The sequence below is a fragment of the Emiliania huxleyi genome (assembly GCF_000372725.1).
Source record: "Emiliania huxleyi CCMP1516 unplaced genomic scaffold EMIHUscaffold_456, whole genome shotgun sequence".
Classification (NCBI taxonomy): domain Eukaryota; phylum Haptophyta; order Isochrysidales; family Noelaerhabdaceae; genus Emiliania; species Emiliania huxleyi.
In genome coordinates, this window is record NW_005198565.1 from 7,804 (window position 1) to 27,254 (window position 19,451).

Sequence of the window (19,451 nt, forward strand, 5' to 3'; positions counted from 1 at the left end):
GCCACAGCCCCTGGGCCAGCTGCTGTCGGGACACCTCAAGGCCGGCGCATGCGCCGGCGATGGACTGACCCAGCAGCTCAAGGGCTCGCACTCTCCTCACCACCGCGCGCGCGCGCTGCAGCAGGAGTGCCGCAAGCCGCACTGCGACAATATGCCGCACTGTCGAGCCGCACTGCGACAATATGCCGCAGCTGCACCGCTTCTCCTGGACAGCCATCGAGTACTCGATGGTCCACTCCGAGGGCGCGGTCAGCACCGTCTGAGAGCCGGCGCGGATCGCGGATGCGGCTCAAGGCTCTGCCGGCGGGTCTGTGGCCTGCGCTGGCGCCTGCCAGACTGCGGGTCCAAAGTACCCCGGCGCTCGCGCGCGCCACCGCCCCTGGCGCGGGGTGGGATATCAGTTCGTGAGTTCTGTGTCCCCGTCCCTGCGCTCCACCTTCTTCTCCGGTGTCAGTCCCTGAGAACCCCACTACATAGTGCCACCTCGTTTGAGCACTTGAGCACTGGATAGGGTCGATTCCGCATGGTACGGGACCCCTCGACCGTCCCGCCCTCCCTCGCTGGTGTGCTCATTGGGGGGGGGTCTTAACAAACACGGTACAGCATCGAGGTGCACGCCGCTGAGGGACCCCTGAGGGTAGATCGAGAGGTGTCGTCCCCCCTCTCCATCATCTCACAGGGAGACGTCGACGGCGATGGCGGTGTGACCGATCGAGCTACAAGAGGAGCTTGCTTGTTCAGCAGGATCAGGGTGGGCCGAGCAGTTCCTCACTTCCTCAATGGGTGAGCATCAGACCTCGGGCGGGTCTTCCCTTTCACCCATCGGCTCATGTGGATTCGAACCACGGCCGGGATGGAAGCTTCAGTGCCACCTCGTGAGCTGTCCTGCCTGTGAGCTGTGTGCTGTTTGGCCTTTATACGTTATTCTTCCGATTCTATATTCTTTTTCGAAGCGATTTTCAGCGATTTTCAGCGCTCAGCGGGCGGGAATATAAAGAATATTTGAGAATATAGGCCCGATTTGGAGCTGTATTCTTGGCATATTATACCCTGTTTGGGACAAGAATACGGAAAGAATACGGAAAAAGAATATAGATAGTACTGGGCGAGAAAAACGTATAAAGGCCAATGTGCTGTGTGTCCAGCAGTCCGGACCCGGTGCTACGGCCGGTGAGTGTGCCTCGTGTCGGCTCCCGAGCCAATCGTGTGCAGCGTGTGTGTGCGTGTGGGCCCGTCCTCCAAGCTCGGAGGTGTAACACTAACTCACTGAAGAAAAAACCGTCTGGGACCGACCGCACAGCCTGTAGGTGTGTGTGAGACAGCCAATGCGCCGGTGGTCCGCGCGGGCATAGGTGTGTGTGAGACAGCCAATGCGCCGGTGGCTTGACCGCTCACTTCGCAGGCGGCCGCAGCTTCTGCACGGGTTCATCGGCGGAACGCTCGGCGCGTGCGGCGACGCCATCGCCCAGACGATCGAGCGGCGAAGGCCAGGCACGGCTGGCGCTGCCACGGCCGCGGAAGCGACTGCGCAGCCAGCCCTGGAGCTCAGCAGCATGGATGTGAGGCGAGCTGCAGGCGCCGCCGCCCTCGGCGCCTTCTTTTCAGGGCTCGTGTACCCTCGCGTGTACGCTGTGCTCGACGCCCGGTGGCCCGGCACGACGGCGCGTGCGGTGTGCTCCAAGACGGCGGCAGACATCGCGCTGCTCGGCACGGTCGGCAACTCCTTCTCCATCGGCTGTCGGCTGAGGATCGGCGGAGAGCAGCTGCCCGAGGTGCTGGTTGCCTTGCGAGACACGATGCCGGCGGTCCTCCTCAACGAGTTGCGCGTCTGGCTGCCGTGCGACCCGAGATGCACCAGAGACATCCGAGAGAGATGCATCCGCTGCAACACGAGATTCGCCGGCCGGCTCGCCCTCCGCCGTCCCGAGGTGTGACTGGCGTCTCCTCCCCTTGACGGTGTGTGGGCAGGTACAACCTGCTCGCTTTCCGCCTCGTCCCGACGCCAGTCCGGCCTGCCACCACCTCGCTCGTCACCCTCTGTTGGCAGGTGCGCGCGCATCACCCCCGCTGAGAGAGAGAGGCGCGCTGGACGAGAGAGCTAACACGCAATCTGCACGCCTGGTAGGTGTACATCAGTTGGACAGCGCACCACCACCAGGCGCGAGTCGCGTGACGGCCGCGGCGCGCGGCTCAGACGTTACACCGCGCGCGCGTCTTCTCTCACCTCTCGCTCGCCTCGTCAGACGCGAGTGTACGTACTCGTTTTTCCACCTCAGACTACATGTCATGCACATAGATCTCTCACTCTACTCTTTGCGTGAATACAGCCATGCTGCCACTTTGCTGCAAGACCTGCATGGCATGGGATTTGGGAATACAACGAGCGTTATCGAGGCGATCCGGCGCGGGGTGCCCGGGGGGCGGGTGAGAGAGAGACGGAGAGACACTGCTCGCGCATATCCACGTGCTGTTCACCGACCATGCAAAGCACGCGCCCAGCCAAGCGCATCTGAGCCCGCACAGCCCCCGCGCGTGTCTTGTCGGCTGTCAGTCCGCCACTTCCACCTGCTGCGGGGTGCCCCCTGCCGCCCCGCCCCCTCCTCCTCCTCCGGCCGGAGAGCCCTGCTCGGCGAGGGAGAGGAGGACGCCGAGCAGGACGGCGTCCTCCCGAAAGGCGAGCACTGCCTCGGGCTGCGACGCGACCTCCGCCAGCTTGCGCTGCAGCGCCGCGTCGCAAAGCAGCAGAGCCAGCTCCTCCGGCCGCAAGAGAGGCTCGTCCGCACGCACCGCGCCACCACCTGCGCCGCCCGCCTCCGCCCCCGCCGCTGCGCCCTCCGCTGCGCCTTCCGCCGCTGCGGCCTCCGCTGCGGCCGGCTCGGCGGCGGGCGGGGCAGCGGACGCGGCGGCGGGCGGGGCGGTGGCGGCGGAGGAAGTTGAAGCTTCTCCCTCGGCGGCGGGTGGCGGTGGTGCGGCGGCGGCCGGCGGGCCGGCGTACTGCAGGTCGCCTGTCCACAGCGGGGAGGGGTGAGGAGGGAGGTGTGAGGAGGGAGGTGTGAGGAGGGAGGTGTGAGGAGGGAGGTGTGAGGAGGGAGGGGTGAGGAGGGAGGGGTGAGGAGGGTGGCGTAGCCCGTGGCGGGCGGGGTGGCAGCGGTGCGGAGCTCGCCTCCCGAGAAGACTGCGCCCTTCATCTCGGACCCCCCGTTCTCCATCCCCTCGCAGAGCAGCTCGTACGCCTGAGGTCCGGGGCAGGTGCGGGGGAGGGCTGGGGGCAGGGCTGGGGGAGGGCTGGGACGACCCCTCTCAGAGCAAGCTCGCGCGCCGTCTGGATGGCCATGAACTTCTCCTTGGCCTCCTCCACCTCCTCGTCGGGGACCTTGTCCGGGTGGTACCTGCCCACACACACAGGCACCCGTCAAGTAGCGCACTCCCCGCACCGCCCGCGCCCCTGGCGCTGGAGCGCGCCGGAGGGACATCAGGCGGTACTGCCGCCGGATCTGCTCCTTGGTCGCGAGCTTGCGGGGAGGGAGGCCGAGGATCTCGTACAGCACCGCGAAGCCGTCCACGCCCGACTTTTGGCGCAGCTTCTCCTCCCACTCGGCCGCCTTCTTCTCCTTCTTCTTTGCGTACTGCTTTGCGCGCTTGCGAGCCTTGTCCTCGTCGAACTGCTTCTCGATCTTCTCGTTGAGCTTCGGGCAGTCCTCCTTGATGTGGCCAGGCTTGCCTGGAGAGGAGGGGCACAGGAGGCTCGAGGGGAGGCGAGCCCTGGCTCTGCTCGGGCCGTGGACATGGCCGCCGCAGTGTGAAGCAGGCTCGGCTCCTCCCGGCTCCTCCCGGCTACAGCTTGCCGCAGTAGTTGCAGCGCTTGTTCGGGCAGTCCCGCTTGGTGTGCCCCCACTGCTTGCAGACGTAGCAGTGCAGGTTCATGTTCTTCTCCTCCTCCACCTTGTCCGACACCTCCACGTCCTTGTGCCCGAACTGCGCCTGCCACGCCGTCTGGTGCCGCGCCGCAGCCTCCTCCTCCTCCTTCGCCTTCGCCTCCACCTGCGTCCTCATGAAGGCGTCGAGCGGATCCTCCTCCTCCTCCTCCGCCGTCGCCGCAGCCGAAGCGGCCGCCCCCCCGGCAAAAACCTTGCTCGCCTGACGAGCGCACGGAGATTGTCCGAGATCCGACCGAGGTCACACCGAGGTCTGACTGAGATCAGCCGAGAGTACCCCGACCAGACCGAGATCAGCCGAGATGTGCCGAGGTTGCGGCTCGCCTCTCCGGCGGCGGACCCGAGGACCTCCTTGAGCTTCTCCTGCTCGAGCTCGACCGCCATCTGCCGAAGCCTGTTCACAGATCGACCCGTCAAGAGACGCGGCTCGCAGGGCAGCGCCGCCGCCGCCGGCCGCCAGCCTCTGTCTCCGCTCCTCCGCCCTCTGCTCCTCCGAAGCGGCCTCCTGCCTACGCAGCTCCTCCGCCGACGCAAAGAGGCTCGCCGTCGCTGGCGCGGCGGCCGGTGCCGGCGCGGCGGCTGGCGCGGCGGCAGGCGCGGCGCTCAGTGCACCAGACGCCTTGAGTGCCTCTAGCCGTCGCCGGCGCGCCTCTTTTGGGTCGACGGCGGCGGCAGCCGGCTTGGGAGGCTCCTCACGGGCGCCCGCCCCGTCGCGCTCGCGGCTCGCGCTCCGGCTACGGCTACGGCTCCGCCGCCGCCGGTCGCGGCCACTGCTCTGGCTTCGGCTCCGCCGCCGCTTCCTGTCGCGGCTGTCGCTGCGGTCACGGCGGCGGTCGCGGCTGTCGCTGCGACCGCGGCGGTAGTCGCGGCGGCGGTCGTGGTCTGACCGGCGCCGCGGCGAGCGAGAGCGCGGCATAGGTGCGTTCGGGAGAGGCGGCGCAGAGGAGAAACACTGCGCTGTTTCCCTCGCCCACCCTCTCTTAAAATCCCTGTGTGGTGGCGGCGTGCCGTCCTCCCATCCTTCCTTTGGGTTGTCTGTTTTCTTTCTTTTCTTTCCCACCCCCTCTCTCTCTCTCTCTCTAATCTAAACACAACCTGGATCCCGCGTCTTCCCACAGACACAGACAAAGCAAGCACAGCTGCGACACTCACAAGATCAAAACAAGACGCGGCCAAGTGTGAATCCGTCAGATACGCCCGCTCACCCTCTGACCTCCGGGCGAGGGGCATCGCCCGCGTGCCGGACCACGCGCCGGCAGAAGCAAGCGGCTGGGGAGGCGCCTCCATGCAGCCAGCCGGCGACTGCCAGGGCGCGCGGGGCTGCTGCCGCTGTCTTACTCGGGGGCGGGGTACTTGTTGGTGCCGTACCACATGTTGAGAATCCCCTGCAGTCGTGCGGGGTGTGCCGAGGGGAGGGGTGAGGAAGCAAGGCGGTAAGTGGGTGCGGGAAGGGTGGATGGGAGTAAGAGTGGGGTGGGTGGGGGAATGGGAGGGGGAGGGATCGGTTCGGGAGGCTAGCGGCAGTGCGCCCTCTTTGCCCTTGCGACCGCCAGATCAGGCGAGGGGCGCGTCGGGACGGGACAGGGCGGGAGGCGAGGGAAGGAGGACCCGCACCTTAGCAGTGACCAGCGGGCCGATGAACCCACACACGATGAGTACAGCCATGTTGGAGGGGCCGCCCTTGGCGGTGTGCGTGTTGCCCGAGATCTTCTTGAGCGCCTGGAAGGCCTGCTGCTGCTCCTTTATCCTGCGCGGTCGACGCCAGGGCACGTTGGGAGGGAGCTGGGCAAACGGCAGGCAGCCGCGGCGACGGCAGCAGCGCGACGCGGCAAGGAGGGGAAAGGTGGCCAATCGATCGGGCGCGGAGCAGCGCACGTGTTTGGCGAGGAGAAGGCAGCGACGAAAGGCGGAGGCTGCATGGTCGGATCACAGACACGACAGGCTGCGCACGCTGCGCAGAAGGGGGAAAAGCGGCGATCATGGAGTGGCACAATTTGGGAGAAGTGGAAGAGAAGAGGAGGCAATGTTGCGCGGTGCGGGCGCGCTGAGTGAGATTTGTTTCTTCTCCGGGCTCTCTCCACTTTGAACGGCTCGCGTGGGGAGGAGCCTGCAAACTCGGGCTCGGCCGATTGTCGGGTGTGTGGGCTGAAAAAAATCCTTCGCTCTCGCGGGCGCGCGCGGGAGCGGCGGGTGTGCGGGATGTCTGTGGGCCCTGTTTTTTTTTCTAACATCGAAGGCTAGCTAAAAAATGAGATCTCGTGAAGCCGCCTGCCGGGCTCGAAGTTGGATATGTGCCCATCGCAGTCTGGGTGAGTCTGGGAGGCGCCATCCCGACCCGCGAAATGCCACGATGCCGCGTAACCACGGCGCCGCCCCGCCCTTCGTAAGCGTCTAAAGCTGTCAAGTAAGAAATAAATCGTTTGTGCACAGAGATGCACGCGACAAAAAAAAACATTGGCGACAAAAAATTGGTATTGCTAAAAATCTCCTCCTGCACGCGCAAATACATACGACAGATTGCACAGTGTCTCTCGTCGCGTGTATGTTCCCGCTCACCCGTCGTCTGACTCAGTCGCGTTGGAGAGGACGCTCTCCTCGCGTTGGAGCGACCACCCTCTGCTCGCCTGTGGCGCCTGCGAGCCCTGGGAGGCCCTGGCGACATGTACGTCCCAAGCGGCGGCCCTTGCCTTCGCGCTCGAGCCGTGGAAAGGGGTGTTATCGACGACGCCGGGGGGGGGAGGAGCCGGCGCTGGCGCCGGCGCTGCTGCTGCTGCCGCCGCCGCCGCTGTGCCTCGTGGTCTCTTTATGAGCTCCTCGCGGTACGAGGTGCGTGGAGATTGCGATCTTGGAGATTGTAATCTCGGAGATGGTCTCGGCACGAGCTCCTCGCGGTGCGAGAAGCGTGGAGATTGCGATCGCGGAGATGGCGCCGTATCGTCGCTCTCCCTCTGAATGAGCTCCTCTTGGTGCGAATACCGGGGCGATGTGTTCTCCGGCTCGTCGCTCTCCGACTCCGTACTGTTGGAGACGATATCGTCCTGCAGCAACGTTGCAGAAGGCGCCGGTGGCGGTGTGGCGCGGGGCTGTGCCTCGCTGCGCCTCTGCATCAGTTGCCGCGGCGTGGCCGCGGCGACAGACGTGCGCGGACCCTCCCTCGAGAGGATCATGTCGCGGCGCGAGATGGCCAAGGGCCGTTGCCCCGCCGCCGCCGCCGCCGCCGCTGACATCCCCACAGGTCTCTCGGGCGGGGCCATCTCATCCCCGTCCGAGTCCTCCGTGGAATTGGAAACAATCTCGTCGTCCCAGCCCGAGGCGCGGCCCGCTGCGGCGCTCATTCGGCCCGAGGCGGCGCTCAGCCTGCCAGAGCCGCCGCCCGGCCTCTCCACCACAGCGTCCCGGTGCGAGATCCGCCGCGAATTTACGTCGTAAGTCTCGACCTCCACCACCTTGCCTCGGGTTGGGCGCGAGCTGGGAAGCTTCTCCTCGACCTCCACTGCCATCTCCGGCATCCGCAGCGCGAAGATTGGCTCCGGAACAACACGAGCCTTGGCAGTCGGGAGGGCTTGGCCATTCGATGAACCGACGAGCCTCACCATTAACGTCGCCCCCATCACGACCGCCAGCAAGGCAAAGTAGAAGACCGAGGCGACGAGGCTGCTCACGAAGAGGCCGCGGTCGCACCCCGATCCGGAGCCGCCGTCGCCATCACCCAGGTCTTCGCCGGAGGCAAAGTCACCCATGGCGTCACTGTCGCACGCCAGCGACACGCAGATGTTCGGCCACGTGAGGGCGGCGAGTGCAATGGCGAGAGGGAGAGTCAGCAGCAGGCCGAGACAGCGTGCAAGCCTGTGAGGGGAACTTGTGTTTTGGGGCATTGCGCTGTGAGCATTGGGTCGCGAGAGAGCCAAGAGACCTGATGGGGGGGCTCTCCTCCATCGCTGACTGCGTCACTCGGTCGAGCCGTAGCACAAAGCGTAGCACGCCATTGCACAGAACCATTGCGCCAAAGCTCAAGGCAACCGGCACAAGGGCCGGGACGTCGGGGCAGAACCTACGACGAGAGCCGGGGCGTGTGAGCTACCATGCTCGCTGGCGCTCGACTCATCGGACGCACCCGACAGAGCAGATGGCGATCAGGGCGACCGAGGCGGAGAATGATAGGGCGAGGCTGATGTACTCGCGCGCTGTCCTTGACGCCGCACGTGACTGCGTCTCCATCCATGCGCACGTCCCTACCGGCCAGGCTGATGCTCAAAGGGAAAAGAATTTTACAACCAAACTCCCTCGCACAACACGGGGCACGGGACTGGCGCGCACTGGCACTAACACAGGGAAAAGAATTTGAGGCCGGAGAGACTATGGAAAGTTCACGTCATGACGGTTAGCCGCTGTCACACGACCTAACAAACAAAATGAGATTTAGCCGCTGTCACGACAGCTGGGAGCTGTCATGACAGCAAACGACAGCGACAGTGACACCTACCTGTCACCAGCTGTCACCAGCTGTCACCAGCTGTCACCAGCTGTCACCAGCTGTCACCAGCTGTCGTTGCTGCTGTCGTTGCTGCTGTCATTGCTGCTGTCGTAACCATCCCCCGACTGGTCCAACTGTGACTGCTGAAGGAAAGGGAAAAGATTTTCACAAAGTGAATCTCTCGGGACAGGCGGTCGCACACCACAGTGGAAAGAACAAAACCTCATACAGCCGCGGAGACACTCGCGAATGGGCCTGCCGAGCCGCTTATTTTTCTTGGCCGATTCAGCAACACATCAATATAATGTTTCTCGTGCTTGACTCTTTGAAACTTTGTTGCGGGTGACACACGGCCCGCGGCTCTCCCACGTGCCACGACGCACACGAGCCACGTGCCACGACACGCACACGAGCCACGTGCCACGACACGACCGCACGAGACCCGCGCGAGACCCGGCTCTTGCCAAGCGCGGCCCGCGCGCGGCGGCGCCGGCGCGGCGCTTGGGACGAGGCCTTGACCGCGCCACACCCTAGCCACACCGCCCACTCCGTCGCACTCCCCACACCGGCTTCACCTGCCTTCCCCCACCTGCCTTCCCCTAACAATCTCGCCGCAAGGACATTGGCGAGAACTCTGTCTCTGTAACTCTGATCTCTGCGCGGACTCTGACTCAAAAATCACGCTATGCACATGTTCTAAAGCCGTATCATGTGGTCATGTGTCATGTGCAAAATTTCTCGCCTTGCAGGACAGAAGGGACAGTCTCAACACTCATGACTCAAGCTCGAGGACTCAAGATCATCGAGTCATGTCAAGGTCATACTCGACTCGCTAGCACCGCCTTAACCCCTCCTCCCCAGCTAAACGACACCAGCCCGCCCGCCTCGCCGCGCGTCCAGTGCTCCGAGACCGGGAGGGTGAGGGCCATGCCCGCCCCCTCGCTCTCCGCATCCCTCCCGTAGCCCCGCAGCGTCCACTCGTGCGCACCGCCCTCGCCCCCCTCGCTCGGCGTCCTCCCGTCCCCTCTCGCCCTCTTCCCCAGCCGCCGCGCGCTCGGCTCGCACGGATGCCGCCACGACAGCGGCACGCTCGCCGCGGAGAGAGTGCGCGCAACCTCCTCGTGCAGCGGGTCGGCGCCTGCCGGCCGAGGCACCAGGAAGTGTCTAGGAAGTGTCTAGGAAGTGTCTAGGAAGTGTCTAGGCGCCTGCCGGCCGAGGCGCGGCCGCGGGGTGAGGGAGGCGCTTCAGAGGCGAGAGAGGCGCCTCGAGAGAGGTGCGGAGGCAGAGGGGCGCGGGGGTCTGCGAGAGGCGAGTCTAGCAGCGCACCGCCAGGCTTCCAGTTGAGCCACACGTTGACCAGGAGCGTCACCCGCTTCCCCTCCAGCCGGCCGCCGCTCTTCCCGCCGCCGACCGGCCCCCCGGCAGGCGAGGCGGCGGCGGCAGGCGAAGCGGCGGCGGCGGCGGTGTCGACGAGCGCCGCCGGGGCGCCGTGCAGCAGCCGCCCGTCGAACGAGAGGTGGAATCCCGCGGCCGGGTGGCAAGCCGAGGCTGATCGGACCCTCCCTGCACAGGCTGCCGGCAGATCGGCAGCGAGCACGGGCGAGGCGACGGGCAGCACGAGCGTGGGAGCTCCGCCGAGGCCGGTGAGGTAGGTGACGGAGGCGACGTGCGGATGCAGGCAGACGCCCTCCTCCTTCTGCAGCTCGTAGTCTCTGTCCCAGTGGAAGGGGATGTCGAGCTCCTCATCGACGACCTGCGTCCACCACTCGGCGCCAGACGAGGAGGCGTCGAACCGCACACCGCGCGAGTGGTGCCGGAAGATGTCGAGCGCCACCGCCTCGAGCGCAGTCCTCGGCGCGCATGAGGCTCCGATCCAGTAGGTTGCGTTCGTCTCGTACTCGATGCCGCGATTACGCGTCGTCGTCTTGACTTTGAGGTACGCGGAGGCGCAATCCTCGGCGAGGCGCGGGATCGCAGCGGCGGGAAGCACGGACCGCCAGACTCGTGTCGAGTAGTCCGGCGCGACGTCTCGCGGCGAGGCGCCGCCGGTGGTGCTGCCTACGCGTATCCTGCCGTTCTCGTCGAGAGACACCTCAAGCGCCGCGGAACCCTTACGTGCAGACTGGATGCGGCGGCGGCGGCGGCGACGCTGGCGGCGAGCTCGGAAGGCCTCGTAAAGGCTCAGCGGCGGAATGTCATGTGCGCGCGCCATCTGCTTCCTGGCTCTACAGTTCGACTCTTGCTTGCGCCGCGAGAATTTTACGACCTCACGAGCGGGGTGGGGTTAGTTCGACTCTTGCTTGCGCCGCGAGAATTTTACGATACCACGAGCGGGGTGGGGTTAGTTCGACTCTTGCTTTCGCGCGAGAATTTTACGACGCTCTCTGCATGACACTGGGCACGGGTCCACGGGACTGGTGCACGGGACTGGCGCACTAGCACTAACGACAGGTACACCAAAAGAATTTTAACTCCCCCCTCGCACGACACTAGGCGCGGGACTGGCGCGCACTGGCACTAACACAGGTACACCACGGGAGCCGCCTAAGCGACTCCTGCGTGCGAGGACGGCGAGGCACTTAGGTCTTAGCTGAAAATTCCGCCCGAAAAAAAATTTGCGGCCGGCGGCCCCCGACGCCCCGCCTGTCCCGTGGCGCGTGCAGGGCGGAGACACAGCCGCGGGGCGGCGTGACAACAGTCAACACTTGCGAGACTACTGCTCGTACCCTCTGGGGTCCCTCAGCAGCGTGCACCTCGATCCTGTACCGTGTTTGTTATGACCCCCCCAATGAACACACCAGTGAGGGAGGGCGAGACGATCGAGGGGTCCCGTACCATGCGGAATCGACCCTATCAAGTGCTCAAGTGCTCAAGACTACGAGGATCGTCGCGACGGGCACGGGGCGTTGTCTCCACTCCGTTGAGAGAATATGGCAGTCCCTAATGTCCTATAATGTGGGATTATGCGTTAGGCTGATGTATGTTTCCTCTCGCACCCTGGGGGTCATGAACTTAAACGACACCAGGCCAACTCCGGGCGCGGCATGCCAATGGCAGTGCGGACGATGGTGCTTGGCATGCACTTCTGCGATCCCAATCAGCTCATCGCAACGAAGCAGCTCAACAAGCTGGCTGCTGCCAACAAGGCCCTATGCTACCTCACGCGCGGATCGTTCAAAGAGGACCAGCGCATGCACAGGCTTCTCTGACATTCGTTTGTTTTTGGCTAGACGTCGCGAAGATTGCGCTCAAGAAGCAGCAACGAGAATCGGAAGAGGAGGATGCTGAGGCGACGATTGCTGTGAGCATGAGAAGGATCGATTCGGATTAGTAGGCGCCCGCCGCAGGCGAAGAAAATTTGAGGGAGGCAGCGCCGTCGTTGATCACGGTGCTCGGTGGGAGCCAGGCCGTGCCACGGCAGACTTAGCCCGTGTAAGAGGCTCTCGCTGATCTTAGACCGCGTAAGCACCCCAGCGTGCCGCGGCACACTTAGACCCGCTCAGCCTCGAGGGACGAGGCTCAGAACTTAGACTACTAAAGCCGTACCCCTTACACCCCCCCCCCAACAGCAACACCAGTGTGGACAAAAACAACGTGTCCAGCGACACACCACACACTCTCGAGAGCCTCGTTTTCAACATTCAATTTCGCATGCGAGAAGTGTTACACAAGATGAGAATGATGAGTGCGGTGTGCACAGCGCGCGCGCACATGGTCGCTCGGCTTGGCGTGGTGTGCTGCACCCGGTGCGTCGTCACGAGCCGTGAGAAGAGAGAAGTGAAGAGAGAATCCCGCGACACCCCGGCCCGGGGCCCACACAGCACGGGCGCGTCTGGACAAAATACGCCACTGCCTCCCGAACGATGCGAAACAAGGCTCAGCCGCTCCTCGCCTTTCCGTTGGTCAGCATCGCCAGCCGATCGCGCCGCAGCTTCGCGTTGTCCGCCTCCGCCTCGGCCAACGCCGCCTCGAGCTGGTTGGTCCGCTGCAGCGCCTCGGCGCCGCCGGCGCTGCTCGCAGCCTCGAGCTGCGCCGCGAGCCGACGCGACTTTCCTCGCGCCTCGTCCGCCTCGAACTCGAGCTCCGCAATCCGCAGCTTGGCCATCACCAGCGCCTCGGCCAGCCGGCGGCGGAACCCAATCAGCCAGTTGCGAGCGGCGCGGCTGATGACGGCAGCCGCCCACAAATCGTCGGTGGCCTTTGTGAGGAAGTCCGCCCCGCTGCGCCCCGCCCCAGCAGCGCCGCCCCCCCGCCCGCCCTCCTCCCCGTCCGCGGACTCCTCCTCGTCCGCCGTGTCGCCCCCCTCCGACGCGCCCTCCTCCCCCTCGGAGTTGGACGCGTCGTCGAGCCCGCCCGCCTGCTCGAGCCGCGCCGCGAGGTCGGAGAGACCACGGACCCCGCGCGGAGGGGAAAGCGTCTCCTCCCCGCTCGCAGCAGCCTCTGCAGCCGCCTCCTCCCGCGAAGCCTCTGCCGGCTGCGCCGCCGGTTGCCTCGCCTGTGCTGCTTCCTCCGCCTGCGCCGCCTGCGCCGCCTGCGCCGCCTGCGCCGCCTGCGCCGCCTGCGCCGCCTGCGCCGCCACCAGCGCAGCCTCCGCCTCCTCCAGCGCCGCCTCCGCCGCCTCCGCCCTTCGCCGCTCCTCCGCCGCCTCTGCGGCCGCCTCCTCCAGGGCCGCCTCCGCCGCCTCCGCCGCTTCCGCTGCAGCCACCTCGGCCGCCTCCTTCGCCGCAGCCGCCTCGGCGGCCGCCGCCTCGGCCGCCGCCCCAGCCGCCGCCCCGGCCGCGGCCCCGGCCGCTGCGGAGTCAGCTGCCGCCTCGGCCGTCGCGGCTCGCTCCCGTTGCTCCTCCGCCTCCGCCTGCGCACGCTCCGCCTCCGCCTGCGCACGCTCCGCCTCCGCCTGCGCACGCTCCGCCTCCGCCTGCCAGTGGCGGACGTCGGCGGCGCCCACGACCGCCGCAGCCGACAGCGCCTCCAGCCGGCTGACAAGCTCAGTCAGCTCGCCGTCCCGCAGCTCGACTGCTCCCTCCCCGCCGCCGCCCTCCCCGCCGTCCGACTCGCTCTCCCCACCTCGAACAGCGCGCTGCACCGCCTCCGCCAGAGCGCTCAGCCGCCTCTCCGCCTCCTCCTTCTCCTTCTCGGCCGCAGAGGCTCGCGACTCGGCCGCCGCCGCCGCCGCCGCCGCCGCCGCCGCCGCCGTCCCTGCCGCCGTCCCCGCCGCCGCCGCGGTGGCGGCGGCGGCGGCCGACTCCGCCTCCACATCGGCTTGCCTCCGCTCGGCGGCGTCCGCGCGCGAGCTCGACTCGGCCGCGGCCGCCTCGGCCACCGCCTGCGCCGCGGCCGCTGCTGCAGCCGCCGCGACTGCTGCTGCGGCCGCCGCCTCAGCCTTGTCGGCCCGGAGCGAGGCGGCGGTGGCGTCCGCCTCCGCCTCAGCCATCCGCTCGCGCGGCGTCTTCTCGCCCTTGGCGCGGCCGAGAGAGGCGGCGACGCCGTTCTCCGCCGCCGCCCGCCGTGCGAGCTCCTGCTGCTCCTCCCCAAACACTCGGAGCGCGGCGACCTCCTCTGCTGCTTCCGCGGCCGCCGCCGCCGCCGCCGCCTCCGCCGCCGCCTTTTCGGCGCCCAGCTGCTCCCTCTCCCTGGACAGCCTCGCAACCTCGGCCTGCGCCTCGCGCAGCGACGCGCGCAGCGCAGCCAGCTCCATCGCCTCGGGGGCGCCGCCCTCGCCGAGCAGCAACTCGAGCTCGCTCGCTCGCGCGCGCGCCTCCTCCGCCGCCGCCTCCGCCGCCGTGTAGCCGTCCGCAGTCTGCTTCGCCTCGTCGCGCAGCTGGACGAGCTGCGCCTCTGCCTCGGCCTGTTCACAGCTGGAGGTGTGAAGAGACGCTGTTCACTGCCGGACGAGCTGCGCCTCTGCCTCGGCCTGTTCACAGCTGGAGATGTGAAGAGACGCTCTTCACAGCCGGACGAGCTGCGCCTCTGCCTCGGCCTGGCCGCTCCTTGCCGTGTGCAGCTCGTCCTCGGCCGTCTGACAGGCGAGGGGAGGGGCGAGGGGAGGGGTGAGGGGAGGGGCGAGGGGTGGGAGGGGAGGGGCGAGGGAGCGGGGGTGGGGGACAGAGTGACTGGGAGGAGGGGCGGGTGGGAGAGAGGGTGGGTGAGAGGGGTGTGGGAGCGAGGAGTGCGCGGGAGCGAGGTTGCTCGAGTCTCGCTCGAGGCAGCGACGTGCTCGAGGCAGGGCAGGGCGCCTGCTGCCGCAGCAGCGCGAGGTCGAGTCGGGCACGCAGCGAGCCGACCGTGTCGCGAGACCACGAGGCGTCGCACGGGGCGGACGAGGACGAGCTGTACCCCGAGGTGGCAACCTGCGGGGAGCGAGAGGCGGGGACGCCTCACCGGTGCCACCACCGGCGCCGGTCCAGCCGGACGAGGTGCGTGCATCTGATCGAGGGGCGGAGCCGTCTCTCCGAAAGGGACGCACCTCCGGGCTGCAGCCCTCCCCCTCCTCCGCCTGGAAGTGTCGCGCGGCGCCGTCTGTCTCCGCCGCCACGGCACGCTGGAACGGCGCCTGCGACACTTCGGCCGACGGCGCAGGCGCCTCCTCCTCCTCCTCCTCCTCCTCCTCCTCTGGCTTCGCGTCAAACGGGCTTCGCGTGGCCGCCGGCCCGCCACCGCTCGGCTTTGGCGGCGTGTCGATCCAGCCGCCCTCGTGCGTCTCCTCCTCCGACAGCCGGCTCGAGAGCCCAAACGGCCGCTCGTACTCCTCCTCCTCCTCCTCCTCCATCCTCCTCCTCCCCAAACGGGTTTGCGACGCGCGACGGCGGCGGCGGCGGAGCCTTGGCAGCGCCCCCGCCGGCCGCCGGCTCCTCCTCCCCACCGACGAACGGGTCGAGCCCGAGCGCACGCCGCCGCTCCCGCTCCGCCTTCGCTGCCCGAAGCTGTGCCAGCCTCCCCTCTCGCACCTCGGCCTCGCTCCCGCCCGCGCGCTTCAGCTGGCGAGACACCATCGCCGAGCGCATCGAGCGCATCTGGCCGAGCCGCTCGCTCTCGTCGCCGGCCGACTCGTCGTCTGCAGCCGCACCGATGCCGCGCGGTGCGAGGGCGAGCTCCTACACCAAGGGTCCGACAAGCCTGCTGAGGAGGCTGGTGCGAGATCCCGGAAGAGAGAGGAGAGGGAGGAGTGACGGCGAGGCGCCTCGAAGCCGCGCAGGTCCTGCGGGAGGGGCGAGAGGCGCGGGCGGCGTGAGCGGAGCGGGAGGGCGAGCGAGAGGGCGAGCGGGAGAGGCGCAGCGACCGAGGACGGCGCGTGCCACTACTGCAGTCGCCACCGCTGCTAGAGGGGTGCGCCTGCTCTGAGTCGGCGCCTCTGCCCCACGTCCGGCTCGAGGCGCTCGAGGCGGCGGAGGAGCAGCCGGGCATCGCCGAGGTGATCGAGATCTCGTCGTCGTCGAGCTGCGCCAGCTGGGTCGCCACCACCACCATCTCACACGTCGCCGCGGGCACCGCCTTGGACCCGAGCCGCACAAGCTGCTCTGTTCTTGCCGGCGGGCCGCCCCGCGTCGCGAGGCCGGCGAGGTTGACGTCGGCGTGGGCGAGCTCCTTCTTTTTGGCTCCGCCCGCGGCGACGACGAGCGAGAGGCGAAAGTTCTTCTCCGAGAAGGAGCGAGACAGCTTCTTGGACGCATAGAGCGTCGCCACCGTCGAGAGGCTCTGCCCAAAGGCGACCACGCCGCCGCCGCCGACGGGAAGCGCGCGGGTGGTCACCACTTTGGTGGCGCGCGCTATCTGCGAGGGTCGGACCGGAACGGATCAGCTCTGCCGCGGGGCGGTGGCCGCCCTGGGTGCACGCGAGAGCGCGCGTGCAGGCTGGCGCCGCTGGCCTGCACTGCGACTGCGGAGCCCTCGAGCGCCTCGAGGCCTGCGACGTTACCAATCTCGACGTCGAAGCGGAAGGAGAAGGTCTCGCGTCCGCGACGGCTCAGTGCCGCCTGTGCTTTGCCGAGCGTGGCCAGCTTCGATCGCGGCATGCTCGACCGGGCGCCGGCGCAAGGTGCCCTAGCGGCGCCCAGTTCGAAAAGAATTCTGGATTCGAGCCTCGAAAACAATTTTCTAAAAGCCGGTCGCAAAGAATTTTGAAGTTTTCTTTTCGCTGGCGCGAACCGCGGTCCGGTCGCGCCACCGCGGCTGCGGGGTGGATAGAGCAGGCCGGCTGCGGCTCCTGATGTACCTCCACTTTTGGGTGGCGGTCGCGCGCTGCCGACGGCGCTCGCCGGCGCTACGGCGCTCGCGGCGCGCTCGTGGCGTTCAGGGCGGCGGCTCGCACACGCACACGCACACGCACACACGCACACACGCACACACACATGCATGCACAGACACACAGCCCCTTCCCCTCCCCCCTCAAATTTTCCCCGACAGGCTACAGGGCGAGGAGGCCGAGGACACGCGCAGGCCGCACCTCAAGTGAGGCCCGCATAGTATGTGGGAGACTCATGCCGCCGCCCCTGCCACCCCTGTGTCAGTGTGCCCGCGGTAGTGAGAGACTGCCGGTGAGAAGCCGGAGGAAGGTCGCCAGACTGAGATGAGACCGCCAAGTGGAGTTGGGATTCCACCGTGCACCGCGCTGCGAGCCTGTCGTGTCCCTTGTCAGGAGCAGGAGAGCCCACCTGTCCCCCGGATCGTCCTTCCAAAATCCTGCTCGTGCAGGTGTGGACCCTGTCCTCCTCCCCTATCCCTCCTTTCTTGGAGCACTTGGAGTGCAATCGGCAACCGCACATCCAGGGCCGGGGAGCTGAGAAGCGCACCCATTTCTGGCTCTTTTCTTTCTTTCTTTCTGGCGCACTACCTTCGAAACAGTCGCAGAGTTCTTGAAAGCGCTTCCGCGGTTAGTGGTGATCGGGTCGCTCCTCATCGCAAACCCTGTCAGCCAGAGCATATACAACGAAAAGGGAAAAGCCTTAGAGACACCACCGAAAAAGAAATCTCGGCCCCATGCTCGCGGCGGCGAGGCTGAGGGTGGCGGAGAAGGCGAGGCTGCGGGCGGCGGCGACGGGTCTGGGTTGCGCCCGTGCCCGTGGAGCCGCCAGCGCCAGCAGCAGCGCACTGCCGAGGATCACCGTCGAGCTAATTTCCGACACGATGTGACCCAACGGGTACATCGGCAAGCGCCACCTGCAGAATGCGATGCAGGAGGTGCGCGAGCGGCCGATGCGGTCGGGCAAGCCGGTGCAGTTCAGCGTGCTCCGCGTTCCCTTCTTCCTCGAGCCAGACTACGACACGAGCGAGGACTTTCAGGAGACGAACCGAGAGCGGCTGCTGCGGAAGTGGAGCGGCGCGGCGGGCTTTGCGGCGCAAAAGCGGCGTCACGGCCTCAAGGAGCGCGGCCGCGAGGTCGGCATCGAGCATTTCGACCTCGACCGCGTCGCCTCCAGCACGCTCGCGTCGCACCGCCTCGTGCAGTGGGTGACCAAGCGCAAGGGCGTCACGGCGGCGGAGGCCCTGTACAGCGCGCTCAACCACCGGCACTTTGAGCTCGGCCAGAAGCTGAACGACCGGAGGATGCTCGTGCAGGTGGCGCAGGAGACGGCGGGCGTGGATCCAGCGGCGGCGGAGGCCTTCCTTGCGAGCGAGGAGGGCGTCGCCGAGATCAATGAAGCGCAGCAGATGCTGCGCAGGTTGGGCGTGAGCGGAATCCCGACCCTCGTGCTCGGCGCAAAGGCGGTGCTGCCGTCGGGCGCGCTGAGCAGCGAGTACCTAGTGCAGGCCTTCCGGCAGCTGGAGGAGGCGTCGGAGGAGGGCGCCCCCGACTCGGTCTTTGCAGAGGCGCGGGTGCCGGCCGGCGTGCTGTGTCAACGACCCGTCCGCGAACCTTCCCTGCGCCTTCCCCGTAGGCGCTCGGCGTGCCACTCGAGGTGCTCGCGGAGCCGCTCGCGCTGGGCGAGCAGCGGTACGAGCCGGTCGCCGTCGCGGGGTAGAGGAGGCCCTACTCAAAGGTTAGCGTCTCGCGCGACACCGAGTGCAACCGGCCCCTGCGCACAGCACATGAAGGCGTCGACCGTCAGCGGCGGCGGGTTCTCCGTTCGCCGCGGTCGCGCCGGAAGATAGAGCGCAGTTCAGGCCGGCGCACGCGGCGTCGCGTCCCGCCGTCTCGACTCCTTTTGTGGGTATTTGTTACTTTGTTAAAGTTTCTCAAAACACGCCCCAAAACAACGCCGCCCCACAGAGGTCAGAGCATCCAACGCGCGGCGCCACACACATTTTATTGTGTGTGAAAAGGATCCAACACGTATGTGCTTGCGCAAGACCAGACGGTGTAGCTGGGCTCACGGTGGCGAACGAGCCAGACAAACCCAAGTAGACGGGCGACAGCAAGTGGTCTGACCCGGTGAAAGACGGAGACACCAACACTTCGTAAAAAGGGACGGAAGTCGAGAGCGCTCGCAAAGAGGACGCGGCGGCGGCCAATGGCCACATCATCAGCATCACCGCCCGCACCACCGCCCTCTCCCGCCGTCCCGCCGCCTTTGGTTACCCGCGACGGCGCCGCTATGCCGCTCGGCGGCGATCGACTGCAGAATGACACGCCGCCCATGCTGATCGGTCCGCCGCCTCTGGCTACCCGCGATGGCTCCGCGTTGTAATCAAGTCGATGCAAGTCAAGGCTCGCGAGCAAGCCCCCCACTTGTGCTCAGGTTCTGCCTTCTGAATGCACTCTCCCTTCCCCGCGCTTTCGCAGGTCCATCCCACATGGGCCCCGCGGGGGAGGCGCCGGCGGTGGTGACAGAGGCGCAGGGCTGGCGGCTGCACCTCTCGAGTCGCAGCAGCACCGGCTACGCAGGCGTGCGCAAGCAGGAGCAGGCGTCGGGCTCGCGCGGCTGCCGACTTCCCTGGGCGTCGGGCCGCTTCGCGGCGTACCACACGGTGGACGGACGACGGGTCTACATCGGCTCTTCGACTCGGCGGTGGAGGCGGCGTTGGCACGCGCGGGCGGAGGGGTCGGTGGACGGACAGGTCGCCGCCCGCCGGGCGCGAGGTGCGCTAGACTGGGAGACCACCTCACT

The 19,451-nt window shown here is 67.1% G+C and overlaps 7 protein-coding genes across 7 annotated transcripts in view; 2 read left to right on the forward strand and 5 right to left on the reverse strand.

Moving 5' to 3' along the window:
• The first annotated feature begins 1,313 nt into the window (after positions 1–1,313).
• On the forward strand, positions 1,314–2,291 carry EMIHUDRAFT_459209 (hypothetical protein). The gene is made up of 4 exons (XM_005768483.1): positions 1,314–1,491; positions 1,576–1,837; positions 1,969–2,047; positions 2,126–2,291. The coding sequence occupies exons 1-4, from the start codon at positions 1,371–1,373 to the stop codon at positions 2,171–2,173; spliced, it is 510 nt and encodes a 169-aa protein (XP_005768540.1). The 5' UTR covers positions 1,314–1,370; the 3' UTR covers positions 2,174–2,291.
• Positions 2,292–2,370: 79 nt separating this feature from the next.
• EMIHUDRAFT_445480 (hypothetical protein) lies at positions 2,371–3,231 on the reverse strand. The gene is made up of 2 exons (XM_005768484.1): positions 3,177–3,231; positions 2,371–3,005 (listed from the first exon to the last, which is right to left on the reverse strand). The coding sequence occupies exons 1-2, from the start codon at positions 3,207–3,209 to the stop codon at positions 2,472–2,474; spliced, it is 567 nt and encodes a 188-aa protein (XP_005768541.1). The 5' UTR covers positions 3,210–3,231; the 3' UTR covers positions 2,371–2,471.
• Positions 3,232–5,269: 2,038 nt separating this feature from the next.
• EMIHUDRAFT_245322 (hypothetical protein) lies at positions 5,270–8,157 on the reverse strand (the record flags this gene model as incomplete). Its single annotated transcript, XM_005768485.1, has 7 exons — positions 5,270–5,320; positions 5,550–5,682; positions 6,492–6,587; positions 6,912–7,088; positions 7,161–7,781; positions 7,849–7,986; positions 8,138–8,157. The coding sequence occupies 7 exons, from the start codon at positions 8,155–8,157 to the stop codon at positions 5,270–5,272; spliced, it is 1,236 nt and encodes a 411-aa protein (XP_005768542.1).
• Positions 8,158–9,087: 930 nt separating this feature from the next.
• Positions 9,088–11,247, reverse strand: EMIHUDRAFT_245323 (hypothetical protein; the record flags this gene model as incomplete). The annotated part of the gene is made up of 5 exons (XM_005768486.1): positions 9,088–9,105; positions 9,234–9,547; positions 9,736–9,805; positions 9,881–10,467; positions 11,208–11,247. The coding sequence occupies 5 exons, from the start codon at positions 11,245–11,247 to the stop codon at positions 9,088–9,090; spliced, it is 1,029 nt and encodes a 342-aa protein (XP_005768543.1).
• Positions 11,248–12,038: 791 nt separating this feature from the next.
• EMIHUDRAFT_470467 (hypothetical protein) lies at positions 12,039–16,418 on the reverse strand (the record flags this gene model as incomplete). The annotated part of the gene is made up of 7 exons (XM_005768487.1): positions 12,039–14,254; positions 14,366–14,425; positions 14,691–14,756; positions 14,873–15,182; positions 15,473–15,500; positions 15,720–16,176; positions 16,278–16,418. 7 exons carry the CDS (start codon positions 16,416–16,418, stop codon positions 12,287–12,289), a joined length of 3,030 nt encoding a protein of 1,009 aa, XP_005768544.1. The 3' UTR covers positions 12,039–12,286.
• Positions 16,419–17,574: 1,156 nt separating this feature from the next.
• On the forward strand, positions 17,575–18,365 carry EMIHUDRAFT_119137 (hypothetical protein; the record flags this gene model as incomplete). The annotated part of the gene is made up of 2 exons (XM_005768488.1): positions 17,575–18,219; positions 18,282–18,365. 2 exons carry the CDS (start codon positions 17,575–17,577, stop codon positions 18,363–18,365), a joined length of 729 nt encoding a protein of 242 aa, XP_005768545.1.
• An 855-nt stretch (positions 18,366–19,220) lies between these two features.
• The window catches only part of EMIHUDRAFT_245327 (hypothetical protein), a gene marked incomplete at both ends in the record, with an annotated part of 4,137 nt that continues 3,906 nt past the window's right edge, over positions 19,221–19,451 (reverse strand). Inside the window, one exon of the mRNA XM_005768489.1 lies at positions 19,221–19,277. Within this exon, the coding sequence (XP_005768546.1) occupies positions 19,221–19,277 (57 nt within the window). The remainder of the gene's footprint in view (positions 19,278–19,451) is intronic.

What these genes read in the sequence shown, in the direction of transcription:
- EMIHUDRAFT_459209 (XM_005768483.1), top strand. Translation starts at nt 1,371, where the DNA reads ATGCGCCGGTGGCTTGACCGCTCACTTCGCAGGCGGCCGCAGCTTCTG. An exon ending in GATCGAGCGGCGAAGGCCAG is followed by an intron (nt 1,492 to 1,575) that starts GCACGGCTGGCG and finishes GGCGAGCTGCAG; the next exon opens with GCGCCGCCGCCCTCGGCGCC. An exon ending in TCGTCACCCTCTGTTGGCAG is followed by an intron (nt 2,048 to 2,125) that starts GTGCGCGCGCAT and finishes CACGCCTGGTAG; the next exon opens with GTGTACATCAGTTGGACAGC.
- EMIHUDRAFT_445480 (XM_005768484.1), bottom strand. Translation starts at nt 3,209, where the DNA reads ATGGAGAACGGGGGGTCCGAGATGAAGGGCGCA. An exon ending in GGTCCGAGATGAAGGGCGCA is followed by an intron (nt 3,006 to 3,176) that starts GTCTTCTCGGGA and finishes CGCTGTGGACAG; the next exon opens with GCGACCTGCAGTACGCCGGC.